At 39.9% G+C, this 27,347-nt stretch overlaps 1 protein-coding gene across 3 annotated transcripts in view; it reads right to left on the bottom strand.

Moving 5' to 3' along the window:
* The window catches only part of dcc (DCC netrin 1 receptor), an 842,366-nt gene that overhangs the window by 495,722 nt on the left and 319,297 nt on the right, over positions 1–27,347 (bottom strand). For all 3 annotated transcript variants that reach the window (XM_039750409.1, XM_039750410.1, XM_039750411.1), the window contains exon 2: positions 24,452–24,769. In XM_039750409.1, coding sequence (XP_039606343.1) covers positions 24,452–24,769 — 318 coding nt within the window. The remainder of the gene's footprint in view (positions 1–24,451; positions 24,770–27,347) is intronic.

Raw genomic sequence — 27,347 nt, 5'->3', positions numbered from 1 at the left:
CTTGGGAACTGCAGGTCTGACATTGTCGTCAGCAACACAGGAGTGCCGCAGGGGACTGTGCTTTCTCCGGTCCTGTTCAGCCTATATACATCGGACTTCCAAAACAACTCAGAGTCCTGCCACATGAAAAAGTTCGTTGATGACACTGCTATCGTGGGCCGCATCAGGAGTGGACAGGAGGAGGAGTATGAGAACCTAATCAAGGACTTTGTTAAAGGGTGTGACTCAAACCACTTACATCTGAACACCATCAAAACCAAGGAGCTGGTGGTGGATTTTAGGAGGACCACACCCCTCATGGACGCCGTGATCATGAGAGGTGACTGTGTGCAGAAGGTACAGACCTATAAATACCTGGGAGTGTAGCTGGATGATAAATTGGACTGGACTGCCAATATTGATGCTCTGTGCAAGAAAGGACAGAGCCGACTATACTTCCTTAGAAGGCTGGCGTCCTTCAACAACTGCAATAAGATGCTGCAGATGTTCTATCAGACGGTTGTGGTGAGTGTCCTCTTCTACACTGTGGTGTGCTGGGGAGGCAGCATAAATATATATACCTCACACCTGGACAAACTGGTGAGGAAGGCAGGCTCTATTGTAGGCACGGAGCTGGACAGTTTGACATCTGTGGTGGAGCGACAGGCGCTGAGCAGGCTCTTGTCAATCATGAACAATCCAATGCATCCACTGAACAGTGCCATCTCCAGACAGATCTATCTATCTACATAATGGCCAAAGTCAAAACATGTTTTGGGCAAGTTGTGCAAATACATTAAAATCAAGAACTGCAATCTCTCATTTACGTAAATATTCCATACTCTTTGCTGTGGCACTACAAATTGGGGTCAGTTGCATCCTGTTTGCTTTAATTATGCTTTAGATGAGTATTAAACTTGATTGGAGTCCACATATGGCAAATTGATTTGATTGGACATTGTTCAGAAAGGCATGTGTGTACCTGTGAAGATAAGGTCCTACAATTCTCACTGCATGTCAGGACAAAAAAACAAGTCATGAAATCCAAGAAACTCTCCGTAGGCCTCCATTATAAAATTGTGGTGAGGCAAAGATCAGAGCAGAGGTGTAAACCATTTCTAAAGCTTTGAGTGTTCCCAGGAGTGCAGTAACCTCGATAATTGTGAAATGGAAGAAGTTTGGAACCACCTGTAGTCTTCTTAGAGTTGGTCTTCCAGCCAAACTCTGTAATCAAGCAAGAAGAACTTTGGGCAGGGAGGAGACCAAGAACCCAATGACTACTCTAACACAGCTTCAGGTGGTGGGAGAACCTGTTGCAAGGAAGACCATCTCTCAGCAGTGCTCCATCAATTATGCAGTTATGGTAGAGTTACTAAACAGAAGCCACTACTGAGTACAAGGCATATTATGGAATTTAAAGGACTCTGTGAGCATGACGAAAAAAGAATCTCTGGTCTGATGATGCAAAATGGAACTTTTTGGACAGAACTAAAAGCACTATGTCTGGTAAAAACCAGGCAGTACTCATCACCTGCCTAATACAATCTCTACATTGAAGCAAGGTGGTAGCAGAATCACTATGGAGTTGCTTTACAGTGGCAGGAACAGGGAGACTGGTTTGGAATTGAGGAAGGGATGAGTGCAGCCAAAAACACAGATACCCTTGAAGAAAACCTGACTGGGGCAAAGGTTCACCTTTCAGGACAACAATGATCCTAAGCATACAGCCAAAACGATGCTGCAGTGGCTTTGACACAAGTCTCTGACTGTACTTAAGTTGAACAAACAAAATTCAGGTTTAAACTCCATAGAAAATGTGTGGAGAAACTGCAGTTTACAGATGCTTCCCATCCAATCTAACAAAAGCTGGGGGGACCTGCCAGGAAGAATGGGATCAACTTCCCAAATCCAGGTGTGCAAAGCTTTTAGAGACTTACCGAAGAAGACTCAAAGCTGGAATTGCTGCCAAAGGAGATTTTACAAAGTAATTAATTAATGGCCTGAATACTTACATGAATGAGAAATTTCAGCTTTTAATTTTTAATAAATTTGCAAACCGTTCAGTAAATATGCTTTCATTTTGTCAATATGAACTACTTAGTGTAGACAGATGGGCAAAAATAGAAAAATGTATCCATTTAAAATTAAATCTACAACACATTAAAATGTGCAGAAAGTGAAGGGGTCTGAATACTTTGTGAATCTGCTGTGTCTGGCAGATTCTTTGACTTTGCTAGTGAAGGTTAGGTCAGGTTGGGCTGCATTCACTGGTACAGCCCATCACCGCACCCACCACACGATGAAACAGCTTGGGATCTTGGTTGGCAACCTCCAGACAGACACGTAGTCCAGTCCCCACCTTCCGGAAATGAACCTCTATCTGCTGTAGCCAGGTGTTACGTGGGCGTTCCCTTGGCCTTGTCCAGCCACTTGGGACCCTCGAGGAATTGTGCCACATTGCCATAGTGCCGTAACTGACACTCCCTCACAATGCAGGTAATGTGCCTCATTCAGGACACCATGAGCAACTGCTCAGTTGACACAAAGTCAAACCAGCCGTACCCAAGGATTCTCCAAAAAGACACACAACCGAAGGAGTCCAGTCTTCATCTCAGGTCACTGGATGGCATCCATGTCTCACAACCAAATAGCAAGACAGGAAGTACCAGTACTCTAAAGACTTGGACGTTTGTCCTTTTGCATAGATATCAGGAGCACCACACACCCCTTTCCAACGACCACATGAGCCCCTATGTCCTCCCAATCCGTCTACTGACTTCATAGGAAGAGTCACCAGAGACATGAATGCTAGTGAAGGCTAAAGAATTATTCTGATAAGCATTTATTTTAGGTGTTTGATGAATCTGGGCTACACAGTGACTATTCAGTTCTTTATGCATAGTCTGGTCAAACAATAAGACAATCTTTAACCGCTAAAAGTAGTAAGTAAAAGGAAAATTAAATAGTAAAAATGAATCATATGAAAATGCTAATAAAAGAATGCAAAATATGGTACTGAGACCTTAAAGAGTTAACATTCTCTAAAAGTCAACAGCCTTAGCAGACTGTTTACTATGGTGTTTAATAGCTAAGATCACTTATCGGCTCCCGAAGCAATACTCCTTCCTTCCAACCCGCAGCCTGCCAGCTTTATATTGCTATTTCATCATTTGGCAGTCTTTCTTTGTGTCTCCCACACTCCCTTTACTTCCCCCCGACACACACACACACACACCCCCCAACCACCTTTTTTTGATTTTTTTTCTTTGCTTCCTTGCAATCTCTATTGCGCCACCAGAGACTGTTTTTCATTAGCTTGCCGGAGTTGTCTTTCAGGAGCATCACAACTGTCAAAAAATGGGGATCAAATCAGCATCAGAGCTACATTTAATAAACCCGCATCTGCTAGTTTTTTACTTTTAAACTGAGCTCTTTTGAAACAGAATGAAAATGAAATTTTAATTTGCTTTCAAATGGGATAGCATAGTAATCCTTTACCAGCAGCTGGAATATCTGATTTTTAAAAAGGCTTTGCCAGGCTTACAATTTCAAATAAAAATGGCTTAAGGCGACTCAACATTCTCCTGAATACTCTAAATAACACTGAACAGTATAATCAAAAAAGAAAGGAAATTTTGTTTTAGTAAACACAAATTTAGTCTCATGAATCTGATATGATCGAATAGTGAATGCAGTCGAAAGATTTGTTTGATTTAGACCCCAAGAGGTAAAAAAGATACTATGAGCACAAGATTTATAGTAAAAAACAGATGGTAAAGTTGGTGGTTTACCCAAGCAAGCAAAAGCTGTACAAGATCTCCAGATCTCACAAAGTGGCAAAGTGGGGTAAGGTCTTTTTAACAATATCCTTTCGTCCATTATCTGTATCTGCCTTTTTATGGTCAGTGGCACAGAGGGTATCCAGACAGTAACATAGGAACCAACGATGAATGGAGTGCCAGTTCGATGATTCTGTTGGTGCTGTCACTTGTTCCAGAAGCCAGCTACAGGAATTAATTAATTATTTTTCTAGTATCCATCCATCCTTCTAGTTTAGAGTTAAAGTTTCCAACCGTTCAGGGGCAACTGGGCGACAGACAACTTGGCAAAAGACAACTCAGCGAAAGGATAACTTGGCGACAGACAATTCGGCGAAAGGACAACTCGCCGAAAGAAAACTCTGCGACATCTTTTACCAGTTAGGTAATAGATTCAAAGAGATTTTTTAATGATATTTAAATGACAACATAGGGCACAGGAAAATCCACAGAATCACCTGCTTTATGAGAGTCTCAATACGTTGAGAGTAAAGATATTCTTTAAGTCATACTCGCAGGTCACCTTTTATATTCTAAATATTGTTGTCATACGATTACAGTCAATACAATTTATATACAGGGTTAGCAATTTTGGTTGCAGAAGATAATGTAAGATAGAGTTTGTTCCATCTGCAGAATAAAGTTCGTCAATTATATAAATTTATTTTCAACATTTTAAATCACGTCATTTAAATATAATTAAAAAATCTTTTTGAACCTATTACCTAACTGGTACAAGTTGTATTTCGCCAAGTTGGTTCTTTCGCCGAATTCGCCGAGTTGTCTTTTACCGAGTTGTCCTTTCACCGAGTTGTCCTTTCGCCAAGTTGTCTTTTTGCTGAGTTGACTGTTGCCCAGTCGCCACTGAACCATTTCCAACACAAATCTAACATTTTTAGATATATTTCTTTCTATTAAATTTCCAGGACTTAAAACCTCTGTCTAGTACAAGCCAACAGACTCATAATGTTAACTTCTCTACAGCTCCTTCTGTTCCTGGCATACTAGATACGCTCTGCCTGTTTTTTAGTTCCTTGGACTCTACTGCCTCTGCAGTGATGAGTCTGACTCCTGTAATGAAGCATTCAGAATGAGGAGTTTTTTTCATTAATAGTGGATACCCTTCTAATATTGTGGACAGGACCTTCAATCAAGCCAGGAGTAAACCTAATAATATCCACTCTAAGAGGAACTCTAGTAATGAAACCTACATCCTGCTGGTTCTTCCATTTCCACTCTAATAGTCTATCTCTCTCACAGGTCATCAAACAAAATTTCCCCATTTTGCAGACTAATCCTTTCACAGGAGCTGTTTTTTCCCAACCCTTCTATCGACCACCTTACCTATGCAAACTTCTAGTCTGCACCTCACTTCAGAGCGGAAAACCACATCCCTCACCAGTCACTTTGAGCTATAACAGAAACCACTGCGTCAAATATGTCACATACAGCACCACTGTATCTGGTCCCTCTAGTACATTCAATATTAAACAACAAGCCACTTGCTAGATTAAAAATTGTATATACAATATTTCTTGTAAGAAGTGTCTACATAGGAGAAGCAGGGTGATGACCATTTCAGCGAGCACATTTGAGTCATTTAAATCAAAGACGTGGCAAAGCCTTCCCATCCCTTGATTATATCCACACTGATCTCTCTGTTTGTGTTCTTTCACAGGGCTTCAAAGACTCTTTTCAAAGAAAAGCAGAAGAAGCTAAACTTATTCTCAGTCTGGGATGACATATTTATCCAGGTCTCAATGACCGATTAACCTTTTAATCTCTCCCCTCATCTTCACTAATGGCAGCTTTTTCTCACCTACTCCTACCTTTTCTCCTTTTATCTGTCCTGGTATTGTTCCCTTCTTCCAATCATATATGCTCTATCATTTCAAGGTGAACACCTGAGGAAGGTTATACAGCCGAAATATTGTGTGTTTAACCTTCTTTCCTTTTTAGCATGGAACTAACCTTTAACCTGGTCAGATGCTCAGGGTGCCAACTCACCCAATTATTCTTTTCCTAATAAAGTGCTTATGTAGGCAGTGTTGTGACAAGAAAAGTTGATTATAGGTCTCAAAAGTGTATGTCTTTTTAGTTATGGTGTTTTGGTTCTTCAGGAAACAGTTTTGAGTCAACATTGTATCAATGCTCCTTTTCTCAAAATAAGCTGCCCAGAAAAAAAAAAAAATTGGACAACACACAAGATACTATTAAGTTCAGTGAGTGGTTTCAACAAATATACTTCCAATTAAAGATCAGCCACATTCCATGTTTCAATTCTAGCTCGCTGCAATCCTCACAATCGCTGAATTTCAACGTTTACTGCTTTTGTGTTCTTCTTCCTCTGATTCCCCTTAAGGTTAATAGGTGGATACAGTATCCACAAATGGTGCCTCCTAAATGACTCAAGGTGAACTGCCTCATTTATAAATCTCATCCAAATTCCCCTGGGAGAACTGCACCGAACAATAACAACCTTGTGTATATCACATAGCCCTTGGGTCTCTTTAGCAATAAGATTAAGATTTTGCTGGTTTTAAGGTCTTCATTTTACAGCCCTGAAGACAGACAGACAGGCAAGCAGACAGAGAGACAATGCTTCAAGGCAGAAGGGAAGGCCCTTGTTTTGCACAAGGAACAATGAGAGCCGGATAGGTCAAATAAAATGAGGATGCTCTCTATTTTGACGAACATTACCTTTGATGTCAAAACTGGTTTAGAAATCCAGATTGGATTAGCAGTGACAGTGCATTTCGAATGATTTTAATCAAAGTCAGGTTTGGAGGCAGCAGTTATCGTAATGTTTCCATTATCTGTGGAGCCTGACACCAGCTTTCCAGACGCTTGTCACTTAAGGTGACGGGAGCCTGATGCTCTCTGTCTATTTGTCTTCAGTGGTCCCTGTCCTTTCAGGGGCCCTGGCGTGTGAGGTAGTGGAATATTTAAAAACAATGAGATCTTCCTTTTGTACTGTCAGAAGAAGCACCGTTGCCTGACACAATCTACGTAAAGGTCGTTATCTGCAGAAAGATTTCCCATGTTGGCAGTGGTTTATGAATAAGAATAATGAACCGATGGATCAATTGACTGTTTCTCTCCAGTTTATTTGTACATCCTCGGGTCATATGTGTTTGCCAGTTTTTTTTTTTGAACAAGTAGTGGCACTTTATTTTTAAAGTTCTTTTTAGGGAGATGTTTGGTGTATTAAAAATGGATCAAATACAAATCAAAAAGCATGCTCTAGTCAAATGTAGTACCTGCACTGGTCATGTTTAGTGTCTAATTGTCAGGTATGGCTCTTGTGTACATGTTCCTTCTGGTTACTAGAAATCTTGTGGCTTTCATTTTTGATTTTTAGAGCTTTAGGTTCCATGATCACTGTAGTGCAGTTTTCTTACCCACTTTGAAAACAAGATGGAATTGCACAAGAATAGGTGATATCCCTCAGGTCTTCATCCTGCCATTTGCCAGTGGCTACTGCTACATTCTGTGACATTCTGTTTGTACTGAGGGTGACAGCTTCAGGAAAATGGACTTACAGATGGACTGTGTGACATTTTGCCTGGGTGGCAAGGCATTGCCAGAGGCAGAATGTGGCAGAAAACTGTCATACAGTACTGGATGAGAAGAAAAGGCTCTCTTACATACTATATACTGGTAAGGATAGACCAATCATTCAACTGCCTGTGTGTATCAACTGGGGCAATTGTACCACATTTATTTAAAGTGCGTCTTAAAAATAATGAATTCATCAGCACCGAAGTAAAAAGAGGTCAGGTGGAAATAGCTGAAGAATGAGAAACAGAGGATGTGGAACCTGCAGAAATTCACAGAATGATGTTCACTTGTGCAAATCTGTAAGCTGTTTGTGTACCCACCTTGTGCAAACTTTATGGTACCCCAAGCCATCATGCACTATGGTATGTGCAGATTCATAGCTGATATCCAAATGTGCAGCAAACAGAGAACAATATAATCCATCGGTCTTCTCCGATAAAAGCATTTGCCATGTCGATGTGGACTTGTGTGTGCGATGTTGATAGCGGACCAGATCAAGCTTCGTTGGTTACAGCTGTTCTTCCCGCTTTAAACTTTTCAACCCATTCATAAACCTTTTGTTGAGTAAGGCTGTTTTCAATCACATACTAAGCCAACATCCTTTGATGAATTCCAGCAGGTTTCACTCCCTCTGCCCGAAGAAATCTCACTCTCGCGTTCATTTCGCCTTAGCTTCAACTAGACTAACAACGGAGTGCTGCGCTGTGCGTGTTTAAACTACCCATTAGCCATCACAAAGGTATGGATACTTGATATGTGTTTCCTGTCTGATCTGCACTGCAGATGTACACTAATTTTGAGCTGGCTCGGTGTGCACTGAATTTTACAATGCTGCCTGATTTGTATAGGAGATGTGTGTTATTTAACAGCATGAAATGATGTCTCGTTTTATTTCAGGATTGTACTGAGGTCAACCTTTGCATTTAGTAACAAATAAAGAGTTCAAATTTTACAAGGGGGGACCAAAAAACTCCTGGACTTGGTCAATAGCACGTATACAGTGCAGTTATCATACATACTGCTAGGTATCATATGCCTACATTCTAGTGACTCAGTCTGCTGAGTGACATCATGTTCAGATTATCGAGTGCAGTTTCTGCCGTTGATTCTACAATTGTGTAAATGACTTTGGTGATTTGTTTTTCTTCAAGCCACCCTAATGTTTTTCAACATTGACAGACTTGTTCATAAAGAGCTTGTTCCCCATAGACTATTAATTTGTGACATTACATTGAACTGCTGCAGCAACTATGGGAAAGTCTCAGAAAACTGAACAATTCAGAGGACCTTCACAAGCAGCGGGTCAACATGGAGGCCTCGTCTTGCCATATACAGTACGATAGCAGATCAGCAGGGTGTAATGATATGATTTTTGTGTGCTAAGAGAGTTACAGGTGCAGAGTTTCATTAAAGAGGTTTGGTGCAGTACCTTGATGGTGTCTTGGTGTAAAACAAGTGTCTAAAAATCAACTGATGTGATCATAAATGACATTCAGTCACAATGATGGGAAGGATGAATAGACTTGCCTTACTGGTAATCTCCGAGATGATAAAGGTCAATCAATTTGAGGACAAACTGTTGGTTGCACATTTAAAAGTGTCTAAAACCAGAGGAGGTATTTTAAAAGATGAGGAGCCCGAGATTTGTGCACAACTGACTTAAAGTTAATGAATAAAGCATTGTAGAGGGTTTTCTGGCTTCATGTTCATGTTTACAGCAGGTTAAAGTGTTTGTTTTTACACTAAGATTTGCAAATCACAATATGACAAAACAGTAAAACCAAGGAACAACAAAGCAAAATCATCTGACACCCCAGGCTGCCGACAGACCAACCCTCCAAAGATTTATTTGCTTAAGAGGAAACACTTTGACCATCCAAAAGAAAATGGTAACATCTGTGGCAACCAACTGTGCAAACTGACCCTGGAGGTTCAACTGTACCAAACACACATATTGCACATTTACAAGGTGAATCTTGCACTCTTGTGGCTGCCTTTCTGTTTTCTTGTTTTTTAAAATTGTAAAATCGGTCTCAAGGTCCTTTTCAAGTTCACTTTTTCAAAACAATAAATGTCACCCTTTAATTGTGTTACTTATGGAGAAAATACTAAGCTTCAAATGACTCCATTTGCCCTCCAAGGAATTCTTTAACAAATAAAAATAGCTCTTTCCATTCAGCAAAATACTTTTGGGAGTATCCTTTAGATATTATTATAATATTGCCTTGTTCTATTTGAGGAGTAGCCTCCTTGTAATCAATACTATTCATTATTAGAACATTAGAACAATTTTGATTAGAAACATTAGACAAGGAATTTACCAATCCTATTGACCTAATTTTTCCAAAATAACATCAAGTAAAGTTTTGAAAGTCCCAAAGTACTTACCAATTTATTTCACATATCTTTTGTTCCTTGTTTGTTTATAACATCTGTGCAAAATGTAACCTAACAAGTTTCCAACTGTGCTCCTCTTGTTCATGTTGACCTCATTTTCAATTAACAGCTGCAATCTGCTACTCTTTGTGTATTTTTTTGCCACAATGACTGTGCCCAGAGCTCTAAGTTAATAATTTTTAATCAATTAAATCTAATTTGCCAGACAATATATTTGCTAGAAATTTATGATGGTGATTAGAACATTAGAAAAGTTTTGAACAGGCATTTAACTCAACAAAGTTCATCCATCCTATGCACCCAATTCCTTCAAAATACTATACAGCTGCTTACATGCCAACACTAACAACTAACAGTATAGATGCTGCTGTTTGTGACATCATCATTACATTAGCAGACGCTGGTGCTTCTTTCCTGCCATCTCTCTTTAGATGGGAGGCAGCTAGAGGGCTTAAATAAGCATAGTACCACGCCAGACCAGGTGGTGGCAAGCTGTACTAACTCTCTCTCTCTGTCCTCTGCAAACTATCCTCAGGAAATCCCACTAGGTGCCGGTGCCACTGATAATGTCGCTTTCGGCACCGGCACCATTTGATGACGTCACTTTCAGTACCAGCACCCTGGACGATGTCACTTCCAGTCCCGAAGATGTCACTTCCGATACTGAGGCTACAGCTGACGTTACTTCTGCTCTCAACAACATCACTTTTGGTTATGGTCCAGAAGACATCACTTCGGGTCATGGACTTTAAAGCCACCATTTTAACAAAGTCAAATCAGTTCTGTTTTGGACATTGTACCTTGCATAACTCTTAGAAAAAAATACCCATTTTGTAGCCAAGGAGATTATACGGATGGCTGCCCCAAACCTTTGATGTTTCCTGTGTCTTATTGTGACTATATATATATATATACATATATATATGACTTGGATGGACTGGCATGCTGCCTGGGATGGATGGTGCCCTCTTATCCACCCAGGAGGCAGCCATTATAACGGATGGACAAACAGGATGGATGGGAATTCCAACCAATACAATTGGTGTTTCCTTTTCCAAGAAGAAGGATGTCATGTATCGACATCTAGGCTGGAATGGTTAATATTCCATTTCCCGGTCAGGAGTACAAAATAAGTGAGAAACAGTCAGAGACTGCCTCATGTGGTTATGTGGTCAACCCAGCATCTCTCTTGTTAAATCTGGAAAGGTGCTATATAAATAAAATGTATTATTATTATTATTAAATCCCCATTTGGACTCATAGAGAAGAGCATGAGTTTTGTGGTTCCATTGATTTGCCATGTTGGGGGAGCTGTTGGGAGAAGGATCTTCTGTTCTAGCAAGGTTCCATCCAAAAAGTGCTCCCTGCAGACAATAGTCTGACATTGGAAGTATTGCTGGGCACTCCACTTCACCCAGGTGACAAAATACTTAAAAAACAAAGGTAATAGATGCAGGTAATAAATAACAAAAATGCTCCAAGTTTCAAATCAGTCACTCCTTAATATTATGCTATGTGTACAATTTCTAGCTTGCTAAAATAAGAAAGTGCTTACTTTGTTGCAATTAAAGTAAATTGACGAAGTTAAAAAAAGCAAAGCTTTCTGTTCTTTAAATATCGTTAATGGTATTTGAGTACTTTTTGTAATTTCAGAGTGTCTGTAATGTGTTAATGTAAGTGAGACTTTCTTTATACTGTAAAATTTATATTTGGAATAGTTCACCACACTTGAGATGGCTTGTCATGTAAATATGTAACAGTGCAGTTGAGACCAAAAAATAAAATTATCTTTTATGGTTTGTCTGTCCCCCTAAACCTAAATGTCAAACTCCCTCCAATGCACTCAGTGTACACTGCCTTACTGTATTTGTGGTGTGTCTTGCACCTCATGTGAGTCTAAATTTGTGGTTTTTCTTAAATATTAAAATCATACAACCTCTCACACTAATTACTGCCATCGCACAGTCTTCCAGTACATCACTGCACAGAGGCTCCTCACACATTTATCAGTAAATGTAAAGAATCCTAATTTGTGTAAATTAAATGTATTATCAAAAATGGTATCACAAGTCCTTGGATACAGTAATCTTTGAGATGGGAAGGGAAATGTTGAATTAATATTTAACAGAAGACTGGTAAACAATGCACTTTGGTTAATCTCAGAACAGTGCCCTACAATGTTTACTGACATGTAAAACTGACATGCAAGAGGCAGAATTAACACCATTGTGTTACCCTCTTACCCTGAACAAAAACCCCAAAACAGTAAAACTATAATTTATTAACACACAGCAAGATTTAGAAGACGCCATTGGGAGAACTACACAAGACACAATAACATTGAAAGCATGATAAAGTGTACAAGTATGCTCTGACTCACCCTACTTACCTCAAAAACTCACCTCTGCTCTGTCTCTTATTACTGACCACACCAATTCCACACCAGACTGAGCCCTTACCCCTAAATTACCTTCAAACTCCAAGCTCTGCATCTCCCTGGTGAGACGCTGGCTTCCTACCTCTACCTGGAGGCATTCCCTGCACAACCCTCAGAACAACTTACAGAGTCAGGAATGACTTCATTGCAAAGATCCCTCGGCCTCCCGAGTTTCTCTGCATTTCTAAGCCCAGGTCTTTCTCAAAGGGCCAGATACCATTACTGAAAGACTGAGCACAAAATATTCTCTATCTTGCCACTTTGTGATTTGGGGAAACACATCTGGCTTCCAGTCTGCACCACTTACCTTTCTTAATAGATTAAAGCTCCCAGAGTAAGCATTTAGGAAGTACAGGTTGATGTAATACATGCCACATGCCCTTGGCACTTCTTTCTTCACCTTTGGGTAATGGGTGCCTATTACATTTGAGGAGTGTAACTCCCACTAATGGATGCTGACCTGTCCCCTGACACAGGTACATATCGTATATACCTCAATTCAACAGTTTTATGATATAACCTAACATTTTATTTGTGTTTTAATTGCTTCTTTGCCTTTCCTTAGTCAATGAAAATGTTAATAAGTCGGGTCTTGAAACCCGAAAAATCGATCATAAAATCAGACCCCGAGTTATACACCCTTTCAAAAATAAGACACCTAATTTTTTTTTTTTTTTGCATCTTCTTACCTCCTCCAGTCTCATACCAGTTTCTAAGAAACATCAAATTTTATTGCAGCAGTGGAGTTATCAATTTCTTTCGCCACTTTAACATCTTTTCATTTAAAACCAGCTTTATATTTTCTTCTGATCGAACGCTCCATCATAGATAAGGGATGCTCTTGTGATAAAGTTGTATGAGGGTGTGAGATACAAAAAACATAAAACAGTGCAAATGTTTCAGAGTAGTTTGGGTATTACCATGTGGTCACATAGGCACAATACATATAAAAAAAAGACAGTGTGCTCAGGGATACTCTCTCCCGTGGGTGTGATCATAATCTCTTGGACCAATAGTGTCAGTTTTCCGCATTCAACTTATATGACAGACATTATAAAATACCGGAAATTACATGGTAAAATCAAGCCCCGACTTATCCGCGGGAGAAGTTAAACTCGAGTATATACGGTAACTTCTCCTGTATCACTTATACATCAGAACTACGTTATCAGAACCGATGAAACCATTTGATTTGACCAGATAAACTTCAGTGAGCATTCACTTCAGGAGACACGTGACAGGCCACCATTTCCATCCAATTTACACTACACACACTAAGCTTCATAATATTTGCAGATACTTGTCAAATAGGGCTTACACTAATTAAATGCAATGGTTGGAATTTATTTTCATACATATTTCTATGTTATATTGTTGGGCTTGAATTCATAGGAAGTCTGTAAAGTCACTTTGCAAACAGGAGACATCACCAACTTTGTTGTCAGGCAGATCTTTCCAAATTTTAATGACATTGGAACTAAGTTATTCTAAACTGTAATGACTTCAGATGTTACAAGGAAAAGTGCAGTCAGTTTCAAATGAAAGAAATAATAAGATTGACCTTTTCTGCTGATAATCTGACTTTCTCCCACATCTCCAAGATTTGCATGTTAACTTAACTGTTGATTTTAAATTAGCCTGAAATGGAAGAGGACCGTATGAGTGAACCCTGATCAGGTTCCTGCCTGGAGTCCTAGGCTGTTTGGAGCCATGTGGTCATGAACTGGACTAAGCAGCATCTAGTAAGAACTGATTTGACCTTTTAGGATTGTGTGGAGATCATTACCACTACATTTTCAAAGAATTTTGTTCTTTCTATATGCATGACTTGAACAGCTTGAAAATAAAGCATTACATTACCAAATTCTTCTTGACACAAACACATGCATTAGTTTTTCTTTATCCCACACAGTAGGAAATCTTGCTAGTTTTTCAAGGCCTACGAAGCTGGATAAGCCAAATCTTTGATGGGGAATCAATAGGAGTATTAAAAGAAAGCCCTGAGACCAAAATAACATCTATTGTAAATCTACTAAAGTTTATTTTTAAGCTCTCCGGTGTTAGAATTGACAAGACTGCACTTTGAACAATAGAATATCTACACATAAATCAGCTTAGTTTTCCTTGAGTTTAAAAGAAATCACTTTCAGGTAAGAATGAATCAATTTGTCAATCTTTATTTTACTCTGTGTAGCACTGTTAAAAATGTCCATAATCAAAGCAAATAATGTTATAACATTGCATCAAATATGTAAAGTGGTCAATATAATTTATTTTAGTTTAATTCACTCCTTTTCCTAACACACTTCCTCCTTTACAAGGTCTCAGGGAGTCCAAGACAATCACAGTTCCTCTGAACTCAAAGCAGAAACCCTTCTAATCAGATATTATTTTATGTTTTCCTCCACTTTATTGTATCATTTTTTGTTATCTTTATTAAGTCTAAAAAGTACCAGGTATGAATATTTTTTTGTTGATCATAAAGATGTAAGGATGCATGAGACGTACCACACTACAGCTATGATAAAGCCCCACTTTTCAAATTTTAAAAATATTATTTTCTATCACATCTTACACATGTTCAGTATGTGACCTTTTTTTGTTCTGAATGTAGCATTCTGCTTTCGAGCTGTCTGTTCTCTTAAAGCTGCCCATTGAGGGCTGTTTGCATTGCGTGATTATTTTAGGAAGACAATTTCCAAACATTTTCATTGATTTCTGAACACAATGGGGCTGAGCGCTCATCGTACAATTAAACAGTTGGCTGGTTTGTGTGCTTGGTTTTATTTAGCAAACTCAAAGCCTTGCTGCAGATGTATGGGCCGTACATTTTACGTGAAAGCTTAACTTTGGCTTGTCATTTTGTACACAAAAGCCATGTTGCTTATAACTATAAATGATGATTTTAAAATGACATAATAATTCTCTTAAGGGACACACTTAAACACCTAACAGAATGGGAAATTCTAGATTTATCTACATTACACGCCCTAAATATTTACTGAACAGAATGCATCCCATTCAAGTATACTGTAAGATAATGGCATGATTTCTCGTGCTCAGCTTTAAAATAAGAAACACACATGTCATCTTAAGGTCCAAACATTTTCAAAATAGCGACATATCGTAGTACTACAAGGCTGAAGGCAGTGTTATTTTTTTTTTGTTTTGGCTACGGAAAAGACTCCATATCCATTGAAAGATGTGTTTTTTCTGCCAGCATAGCAGAAGGTTTGCAGTAGAGAGATAATTTATTCCTGGCAACCAACACCTCCCTCACCCCCCACTACAATCTGAAATATACTTGCAGACACAGCCTGAATCTTGATATTTCCTTGAGCGTCTTGATTAGGGTTATCTAAATAATGTAGAGTTTGAAAAAACTGACAGATCTGCTGTTATATTGGTGATAAATGTAAAGTGCGGAACACAATACCCTAGAAATGTTACACAAGTGGAGACCTTCAGACTCAACTGGTTATAGAAATGCAGAAAAGGAAGAGAGCGTTAGCTAGAGAGAACAAGACACGTCTTCAATTTGCTAAAACCCGCTTCCCTCAGGCATGAAGCCAGAAGAACGGCTTGGTTCTGCAGGAGGGGTCAGGATGATTGTATGCATGGTAAAGTACTACAGAGCGGAAAGAAGGAAAGTGGGGGTGGTGTGTGAAAAGTGAAAAAGCAGACCCTTGCCATGCCTAATCAGATCTGTCAAGGATGCATTCTACTATTCGAACAGCATAGCTTAAGCATAAAGAGAATAAGAAGAACAGTTGCGGTGCCTTCAAATGATATAATCTAAGATTAGATTGAGTCTGGGTTTGCTGACTCCCATCCCGGTGGCTGCTTAGAATATTAATATCGTCTAACCATTCAGTAAGGAGCATGCCCATAGCTTTTTTTTTCCAAACAATAAAACCAAAGTAAGCGTGAGCATTTTAACCCCCAACTCAGTCTCCCCACCATCCTCTGCCACCAAACAGAATTATAAAACGGTTTTACTTCATGGCCAGCAACATGAAAGGAATCTGCCAGCGGTTTTGATGTAATGTTTCAAGATGAGAGTTCGATTGCTGCAAAAAGAAAAGGAAAGCACACTGCTTCACCGCTGCTCTCTTAGGCATTAACAACTTCTGAAGCACACTGGCAATGCAATGCAGCAGCTTCAGAGTAACCACAGATTTGTATTCCAGTATGCAAAAATGTTCCATGTTTAGGTAAGACAATGAATATTCCAGAAAGCTGGATTCAAATCCCAAACTGCGTGCTGTCTTTATGAAGTTTGCACATTCTCTGTGCGTCCTTGAGTGTTACCTTAGGTAACAAGTGTGCTCAAATATTATCCCATTCACCTTGTCAGGGATGCCAGGGGCCATGACCCGGCCAGGAAGTCATGAGGGACCGGATGTGGGTCTGTGCCCACCCTGGATCACGTGGGGGTCGCCTTCCTGGTTGTTTTGGGGGCCACGGGTACAGGGCATGGAAGCTCCACCCTGTAGGGGCCCGTGGTCACCGCCAGGAGGCGCCCCAATGCCTTGGGACCTGTTACCCCAGCACTTCCGCCACACCAGGAAGTGCTGGGGGGAAGAATTAGGACGGCGCCCGGAGAGCTGCCGGGAGGACAGCCGGCACTTCCGCCACGCTGGGGCGTGGCCAGAAGAGGAATGCCGGGAACACCTGGGGCTCATCCGGGGTCTCCCATCATTCGAGGCTGGAGTCGGGAGGTGGAAGGACAAAGCTCAGGAGAGCTGTGGAGGCGGCCCAAAGAAAAGGCATTGTGGCCAGGACTGTGTGTGATTGGGGTAATTGTGCACGTGACTGGGGTCTGAGTGACCAATGAACTGGTGTCTTAGTGACATTATATTTGTAAATATTGTAGAATAAACGTGTGGTGGTGTTTTAACAACATGTCCGCCTGTCTGTGTCCGGGCCGGGTTCACAACCTTTTGTACATTTTCCCTCTGGGGAATCAGATTTATTCCCTTATCCCAAAGACACATGTGTTGGGATAGTGGTCAACAATAAAGTTTGAATATGTGGGACTGTGCTGAAATCCAAGCCTGGTAATCACAGTAATGACTTTTTGTTGGACATTCTGTCCCATGTCTGTGTGGGTCTTCTCTGGGCCTCCAATGGTCATTTGATATTCTCCATACATCCCAATTATTGGTGTTCCTAAATGTGTACGGGAGGACACTGCATCATGGACTAGTCTCCCAATTTAGACATAACTCCTGCTTTGTTTGAGCAGCTTCAGTACCATTTTCTGCATTGGACCAAGCTAGTTCAGAAAATGGATGCATGTTACTGATAATAAGAAAAGTCTCTTTCTAAAAGCCATGTCATATTAGATGACATTTCCAGTTATTTTTGGTCTGAGTCTTCATTTACATAATCTTAGCAAGTCAGACAGGCAGTCAACAGAATGCTCCCATGAAGTGTTTCTGGTTAGATCTAGTCTGACACAGCCAGGAACTCACTCCAACTAACCCATGCCCCAACAAATTTATCTTTAGTCATAGTTGTGGACTTCACAAGCATGGCAGCAAACAACCAATGAACGCTCATTCAGAAGTATAATGCATATAATGCAGCGATGAGGAATGAGGAATGCAGGTGTTTTGGACCTCATAAACAGAAGCTTCTCTGTCTGATGTCTTATATTTTAGGTACCATGACAGAATGGAAAAAAAAGAAAAAAGGACAGCAATTGCAGCTGAACTTGCTATAACTGTTAACTCTTGAATGTCCCTGGATCTGTCAAGCAGAACGTTATTGACCGTAACAAAAAAGGGTGAGCACAACTGTGATGGAAAATAGAAACACAGTTGAATGTCCAGCGATGAGATCAGCAACTGCCTCAGCAAGTCGGACATAACGTGACATTGGCTTCAGCAAACTTCTAGGCTGGCTCCTTCTGAACAGTCATCACATGATTTATTTGCTTACTAGAACTAAGTTAGGGTAATACTTTTTCATTTGTAGTTATGAGACAGCACTTTGTAAAGAAATGTATTAAAGCTATGTCATATGTGCTTTTTTATCAATGCACAATTCAGAATTAAAAATAACAAACTCCTCCAAACCAGTCAAACTACCGCCACACACAAATATGTGACAGAAGTAAGAATTTAAGTAGGTTTGAGGGTTGTGTGAAGACAGAGCTCAGACTGGGGCTCCTTACACACCTACACTTGTTTTTCTGCCACTAAACTATGTAAGTGGGTTAAAAAGTGAATGGAGGTTGGATAGTATCCATCCCTTTACTAACCAGGACAGTGGTACCTCGGTATAGGTCCGCTTTGGAATAAGTCCAACTTGGTATACGTCCTGTTTGGACGTGAAACATTTTGCTTGGTATACGACCTTTGTTTGGAATACGACTCGCGTGCTACCCTTGTTTACCTCTCTCAAGACAAAGCCACAACTGCCCATGAGCATCAGTGCACCAGTTGCCAGCATTCAGTGAACAACTCGCGCTATAACTCTCTGTGAATTTTCACGTGTGTGGTATAGCGGGTCCACAGCTCCTGTCAAAGGCCAGTTTTAAAATAAATAATCACTGCGCTCGCGGCTTGGTGAAGGGGCGTGATGGTTGTGTGGCTGAAGCGGTTCTCAGGGCGATTCATGATGTGGGCGTTTCTCACCTAAGTGCACAGGTGAGAGACCATCCGCATTCGTGACTGTTCCTGGAGCTGCTTGATAAATAGAAGCGCGATTCCGCTAGAAGGGGTGGAAAAAGAAAGAACGGACGAGAGAGAGAGAGAGAGGGTGCAGGAGAGCATTGCAGCTGAACAGGGAGCCTGGGTGTTGGGCTGACACCAGGGGAATAGTAGTAGTGGTCACTCCCGCTGAGTGATCATGGAGCGGGATTGACAGGAAAGAGGATGACTCTTCACGTAAGGCCGCGGGAGTCGGGACTTGGGCGAGTGTATTCCCCAGCATAGGCGCCCTGGTCGCTGTGGATCCCAAGTCGCTGTCAGGAGGAGCCTACCGAAGCCAGGGATCGGAGAGGTGAACTGAACAGCTGAAGTAGGCAGAGTGAAGATCAGCTGCAAGTAGGGCAACTCCCATGTTGGGAAGCACAGGGGCCGCCAGGTAAAAAGGCACCAGGCTTCTTGTTTTTTTGTATTTTTTTTTTTTTTAAAGAATGCGTCCTGCTGTATTTTAACCTCGTTGTTTTTAAGAAGACTTTTTTCTATTGTTTTTAACCTCCACATTTCACTTCTAATTTTATGGATTATTTATTGGAACTTTGGACACTGCACTTTAATTTGAACACCTTGTTTTGTTGATTGTTTTAATAAAAGCACTTTGCACTTTTTCACCATCCCTATGCTTTGTTGTGCCTCACTGCTAAACTCATCGGTAACATTACCGACAGTGTAGGGTTCAAGGGCTCCCTGACAGCATACAGCAAACCCGCATCGTCACAACGTGATTTTGTGTTTTTTCATGTAAATTTGAATTGATTGTTGAAAAGCATGAAGGTGGCATGCGTATCCGGAACTTGGCTGCTGCATACCGTATGCCAAGTATTGTATTTTAGTATCAGTGCAGTGTTTAAATTATTTTATACAACCCCATCAATGTATAATATGCCAATAACAATAAGAATATTGTTATATACAATCATTTTCCCATTATTTCTTATGGGAAAAATTAGTTTGGTATATGTCCTGTTTGGTATAAGTCAAAGGATCTGGAACGGATTAAGGACGTATACTAAGGTACCACTGTAAATCCAAATCAGGGTGGACCACTGAACACATGATGGGAATAAACCCAGAGTGGGGTTTTGTACATCACACACATGTATACTCATTCTCAGCGAGTCAATTTGCTTCACTGATCTACCATCTTGGGTTCAGTTTTACTCACGTGGTCATTGTGTGCATGTAGTCTACACATTCTCTCAGTGTCTACTTGGGTTTTTCTCTGGGTGTTCCGGGTTTTGTCCCATATCTCAAAAGATGTACATGTTTGGTTAACTGGTAACTTTAGGACCTAGTCCACACTAACAGTGACAGATCTTTTTACTTGTTTTGGCCTTCCATCTACACTGAAAAAGCCTCTGAAAACAAATAGTTTTGAATATGCACTCCAAATTGTTTAAATCTGAAAACGTGCGATCTTGTAGTATTGTGTTGATGAGGAAAAGGGAGCTTTTCAAAAATGCTGACATACGATTGTTATGTGGTCAGACTTCAATTTTGTCGCTGTGATATTATCTTTACTAAGGAATGATTCCTTCCTAACCTGTACTTCAGCCAACACTCAAATATTTCACTGTATTTATTTTGGCAAGACTCCTGGCCTTTACTTTCCAAGATTTTGTCATCTTCAAATTTGTCTGTTACCTTTAAAAGCCATTTTACTTCATCGTCTGTCCACACAAAGAGGTCTGATTTGTTCTTTCCGTGCTCTTTTGACATTTCAATTTACTTCAGGATCACTCCATAAACAAACAGCCCTTTTAGCTGACAAACCACGCATTCCCAATAAGAATGATTTAGGTGTTGTCGTACACACAGGATTGCTGAGTCTTTTACATTGACTACTTTAAGGGTACACTGGGGTGGAATGCTTTTTCAGAGTCTCCATTTCCCTCTTTAGAAAGGAGGAATAGCGGCCAGAAAATGCCTTACATCACTTCCTCCCCACCTCCAACCCCACTTCTTCCATCCAGCCAGAATAAAAAGGACAACTGACCAGCAGGATTAGTCATATAACTAAAGACTGAAGGAATTCCTACAATCTTCAAGCTGCCACTACTAGATGGCACCAAAAACAATACTTTTTCTTATTTTTCATCCAATCTCTTTGCATAAAACACACAGAGATCTCCAGGGCGTAGTACTACTGCTTTATAGTGACGATTTTTTCTTATTTTGACATTTCAGAGTATATCATAAACCTTTAGAAAATGATTTGAAAATGCTAGCATTAAGTAAAAACTTTAAAACTGAAAACAAAACAGTGTTTAATTGTATCTGCATTAGTCAGAACTAAGCCTTGAATTGGCCCAGTGTGAATGTACGCGTGAGTAGACTTTATGAAGGACTAGTGTGCTATTTGGCACTGTTTCCTGCCGTGCACCCAAAACTGCTAAGATACTGTATGTGCCAAGTCTACCAACCATGTATTTTTGTAAAGTGGATTTGAGAATGTAAAGTTATTTTATTTTTAATTTATCATATCATATTATTTATGCCATATGCTTCAACATCCAATTTCATAAAATTCATGGATATCCCCAGCAGATACAAGAGATGTGGTGATGGAATAAAAGAAGTGCAAGGGCTCCAGGTCAAAATGGATGCACAGTTGAGGTGGAAAGAACATGAATGGGAAAAGACAGGGAGGAATATAAGAGAATAAATAACAATACAAAGAGAGCAGCGGAAATTGCAAAAGTGCAGGCAACGGATGAGTTATGTATTGAACAGGAAACACCAGAAGGGGAGAAAAAGATATAAACGAATAATAATAATAATTATAATAATAGTGCTTTTCTCACTACTCAAAGCACATTATATTTTGAGTGTAAAGCCACTTCAACAGCCATCAATATGTACATGGATGACACGATGGCAGCCATTTTTACGCCAGTACGCTCACCACACATTAGCTTTTAGGAAGTGAAAGAGTGAGACATAGTGAGCCAATTAGACACAGGGGATTATTAGGGGGCCAGAATGACCAGGCTGTGGTGGACAGTTTAGCCAGAACAGTGGGATACCACCTACTCTTTACAAAGGATGCCTAGGGATCTTTTATGATGACAGAGAGTCAGGACCTCGGTGTTACATCTCATCTAGTGAAGGCTCGAGACAAAACCCAAAAGATCTTACCTAAATTAAGCAGATAAAAAACAAGTCGGGATTGTGTTTGATAATGCACATTAAATTAAGCAAAGATGGAAAGTATACTTTGAGTAATTGTTGAATGAGAAGAATCCAAGGGTAATATCAGAAGATGGCATAACAGAAGAGGGTGTAGCAACAGGGATAAGGAACAGACTGGAAAGAATGGACAATGGAAAGGCAATAGAACTAGCTGGGCTGCCAGCTGAAGCTTGGAGGACTCTGGGGGAGTAAGGAATAGATTTGTTATGGGAGCTAATGTTAGAGAAAAGAGTAAATGCCACATCAATGAAACAGTATAACTGTGCCTATATATAAGAAGAAGGGAAACATCCAGGATTGTGGAAATTATTAGGGTGTAAAGTTGGTGTCACACAATGTAAATAAGTGAAAGAGTAACTGAGAGAAAAGACTGAGAGAAAAGATGACTTTCAGGGAAGTACAGTTTGAACTTATTTCAGGAAAAGGAAAATGTGAATTTTACCGAGAGACAGATTATAAAAAAATATATAGAAAAACATAAATCACAGCCCTTGGTATTTATTGATTTAAAGGCACATGATAGAGTAGCCCAGCAAAACATTTGGAGATGTATGAGAGAGAAGACAGTACCAGACATGTTGGTAAAGATAGTTAAGGAAATGTATGTGTGCCTACACACAAATGAGAAGTAGTGTAGAAATAACATATGGGTTTGAAGTTAAGGTTGGTTACATCAAGAATCATCACCAAACCCTTTTCTTTTTATTCTAGCTATGGATGTTATTGATAGGGAAATAATAGATCAGGCCCCAAGAACCGTGCTATTTGTAGACGTTGTGTTGTTTGGTATCTGTAAGAATATTGTGGAAAGGAAACAGGAGGAGCAGAGGAGAGCTGTGGAGAATACATACCTTAAGATAAGTAGGAAAAGAAAGAATATCTCATGTTTAAGGGGCAAGAACAAGGTGGAGGACTTACCCTCCAGGAGGAAAGGCTTAAAAGTCTTTAAATGCTTCAATGTCTAAAATCAACTGTTATGAACGATGGCGGGCTAGATTCAGAAATAAACCAATCACGTTAGAATAAAATGGGCTAAAGTATCGTGAGTGCTTTGTGACTACAGAATTAATGCAAGAGTGAAGGGTAAAGTTTTACAGTAAAATAATGGTCAGGCCACCATTGTTGTATGGATCTGAAAGATGTAAATTTAAAAAACTGCATGAAAGGAAACTGGATTCTTCAGAAATGAGGATGTTGAGATGGATGTGCAGATTAACAAAGCTTCATAAGTTCAGAAATTAGAGAATCAGAGGTACAGTTAAAGTTGGGGAAATCTCTAAAAAGATATAGGGAAGAAGGTTAAACTGGTATGTGCATGTCATGAGAAGATGTGGGGAGCAGAATCATGGAAATGGGACAAAGGAGAAGACAACAAAATATAAAGTACTGGACTGTGCAAAGGGGGATCTAAGGGAGAAAGGGGTATCAGGTGAAGAACCGCACTTAGGAGAATGCAGCAAGGGTGGTCAAATATAGCAACCCCATATGAAAGTGAGAAATGCCTTGGAAAAAGACACATACACTTACTGTACCATATATACACGTATAAACACTACATTTTCAGTATACTGCAGGGGTGTCCAACTCCGGTCCTAGAGGGCCACAGCGGCTGCAGGTTTTCATTCTAACCATCTTCTTAATTAGTGGACAGCATTAATTTTAATTAAGTTGACTCAGACCCCTTAGCTGTTTCCAATTATTTAATTAGCCGCCAAAAAATAATTGAGACACAAAATGAGTCGCTGCCTGACCAACTAACCTGTGCCCATCACATAACATCTGAAAATATAGAAAGGTGAAGGTCTCATTAAGGCTGATTTGCTCAGGTCACCAAAACATTTCAACGGTGTTATTAGAAAAAACTGAAAATTAACCACTTTGGAAATGTCTGCTATGGCACAATGAAAGTAGCAACAAGCCATGCGATTAAATAATGAGTTTAATTAACAGCAAGAATTGGCTTTTCATAAAGAAAATGGTTGGAGTGAAATTGGTTGGAGATTGAAGCCCTGATTTAGCTGGTCATCTGTTAGCTCACTTCATATCTCATTTCTGTTTGGCTACCATTTAATGAAGAAAAGAATCAATTCAGAGGACTGAATCTTTAAAAACAGGACTATTCAAATGAAAGTAAAAGAAGTTAATTAGCAGTAAATACTGGCCACTGATTAGAAAAAGGGTTAGAATGAAAACCTGCAGCCACTGCACTGCGGCCCTCCAGTACTGGAGTTGGACACCCCTATACAGTACGTATTAAAGTGTATGTGAATATATATTTTGTTTTTTGATCACATTTTAAGGAGACAACAATGATTACTATACCCAAAAAGCTGAATAATTCATGCACCACTCACCAGCTACTGTGACTTTTGCCATCCTGCTTACAATAGCTCCCACACCTTCGAGGGTAGCCTGGCATTGGTAGAGCCCTTCATCTGGTCGATGGTGCCGGGAGTGCACCACATTCTGAATTAAGAGGGAACCGTTAGATAGCTGCTGTCTTCTGTCTTCTACCACTGAATCGAGAAAGATGCCATCTTTCTTCCAGGAAATGACTGGTGTGCCTTGGCTCGATTCCACAGAGCAGTCCAGCAGCACATTTCCTCCTCTGACTGCGATGGAATCAGCAGGCTCTCTGACAAATCGCAGTGAAATGAAATTTTTCACAGGATCTGAAATAAAGGAGCGGATGGTCACACACTGAAGCATTATGTGTTACAGTCATTACAGTTTAACCCTCCAGATATTGTAGTAATGGCTTTTAGAAAGTCTTTGAAATGCTTGGATTTCAGAGGAACAGAAACAAGAGAATACGGAGCAATGGGAAAAATACTAAAAACCTGAATATAAGGGCATCTGCACAAAGCCACCTGATGAACAAGCCTGTAAAGATGCTTACCATCATAAAGTATTTTTCTGTGCCAAACAAATTTTACAGTGGCCCCTTCACTGCCTGTTCGCCCACTCACAATCTCAACTTATGCCATAAAGGTCCCCAGAGTGCTACTTTGCACCCTTTTTAGCAGACAATTGACTCCTTAACCAATATTAAATATTGTTATGGTAATTAATTGCATTTTAATCACCCATCCACAGTTTCTTTTTGTTTTGCTTAATCCCATTTGATTAACTGGTGGGGGGGCTGGATTCTTTCCTAGCAGAAGTTCAACCCAACAGGATGCCAGTCTGTCAAATTAGTATAAATCTGCTTTTCTCCAGGATCAAGTCATGCCTTGAAGCTGAATTGTTCATTTAAAGTAATGAATCATTAATATAAAGTAACAATGGGGTATAAATGTATTACTTGCCTATGTCAATTAAATTTATGGACACCATTGAAGACAGAACCAAAACCAGAGCAGTGCACCAACACATAACAGGAAAGATCAGTAAACACGTCTTTGGAATTGTTAAAGAAGATTAAATTCATGTTATAATTAAAATTAATGTTATTGAGTCCAGAAGTAAACTGGGAAGCTCTCATGTGACGTAATTATGCCCATTTAATTTAGATGTGTTCTCATCTCTGTGCTGATTTAAGGAATGATACTGCATGCACCTAACTCATCTAGTGCTTAAAAAAAGCAAAGATGATGAGCAAATGTCTCTATGGAGGAATGGTGTAGATAGTACAGAGAGCTTCACTACTAACACTTACTCTAATTCCAATAAAAATGTGCTTGACATTTTGTCTGTGTATCAGTGATCTAGTGCTTTTTAGAAAAGTGTGGTAGCCAGGGATGACAGAGAATGGACAGCAGAAAACACATCACAAACTTCTGAGTAGGCAGCCAGTAATGGGTTCTTGTCATGCTGTGCAGAGACATCTCTCTACACGACATAATCTCATGTTTAAGCATAAACAAAAAAGAAAGGATAGACACGTGTTTCGTGTTTTGTACAATCCAGTAAGCATGTTGTAGTACAATCAAAATCAGCATTTTCAAAGATTTTCTGATTTCTTTTAACTTCTGTGCTTTTTGGTCGGCAACCTGACTTACTATATCTTTAGTCTGACATGAATTTCAGGAAATGCCCTATTTTTTAATGTCGTAATTCAGCAGATGCGTAAATAATACATGAATAAATAAATAGTAATAATTAACATTGGTTATACATGTATTTTGGTTTATTTTGTAATTTCTGAGGTTTATTGATTGTTTTATTCTAATGTTCCTGTTTTGTATAAGCAATGCATTTGCATGTGGTACGTGACTGCGATCACTGCTTGTATTAAGTCAGGTGATGGTAAGTCTGTTGCGCATTATCCCTTGATCAGTATTTGTACCAAGTTCACAAACTCAAGTGACACATTTTGTGCATGATCAACTCTCACTTCTGACCCTTGACACTACAAGTTGACAATGGATTCTTTCCATTTTTGTGCTTCGAGCACTATGTCTTATTAACAGTATACGTAATATTTAGTCAGTGTTGATGATTACGTATTTCATATTTCTAGATTGAATGCTGGAACCTGTACTGCTTTGAGGAAATACACAACATTAAAGTAAACAGAAAATGCAACATTTAGTTGGTCTTATGTTCTGCCATCCATCCATTTCCTACAGCTTATTTGATTAGTATTGTGGAGGCAGCAGCCTAGATGCCCAGAGCTCTCATTTTGCTGCCACTTCCTTTAACTCCCATACGGGGATACTGAAGCTCTTCCAGGCAAACTGGGAGATACAATCTGTTTAGCATGTCCTAGGTCTGCCAGTTGGGCATGCCTGAAACACCTCAACTAGCTTCTTTCAAAGAAGTGTAGCAGTGGCTCTAAACTGAGGACTTCTCGATTGCCTGAGCTCCTCACCCTATCTCTAAAGCTGAGCCCAAACTCCGTGCGAAGGAAGCTAATTTCCATCACTCATAACCACCAGTTAGGTCTTTTGGTCACGACTCAAAGTTCATGTCCATAGGTGAAGATAAGAATGTAATCTTAGCCCTCCCTTCACCACAACTAACTGGTATAACAGCGACATAACTGCAGATTGCACTCCAATGCGCCTGTCGATCTCTCGCTCCTTTCTTCCCACTCTTGTGAACAAGACCCCAAGATACTTAAACTCCTCTGCTTGAGGTAGCATCTGCTCCCGAACATGAAAAGGACGTTACATCCTTTTCTTGCTGAGAAATTTGACTTTATACTTGGAGGTGCTGATCTACAACTCGACTGCTTCACATTCAGCTGCCAACGGGACCACATTATCTGCAAAAAGCATGAGATCACTAAACTGGATCACACCACAC

Source organism: Polypterus senegalus, chromosome 4, assembly GCF_016835505.1.
Source record: "Polypterus senegalus isolate Bchr_013 chromosome 4, ASM1683550v1, whole genome shotgun sequence".
NCBI lineage: Eukaryota > Metazoa > Chordata > Cladistia > Polypteriformes > Polypteridae > Polypterus > Polypterus senegalus.
This window is presented reverse-complemented; position numbering and strand designations above follow the sequence as displayed.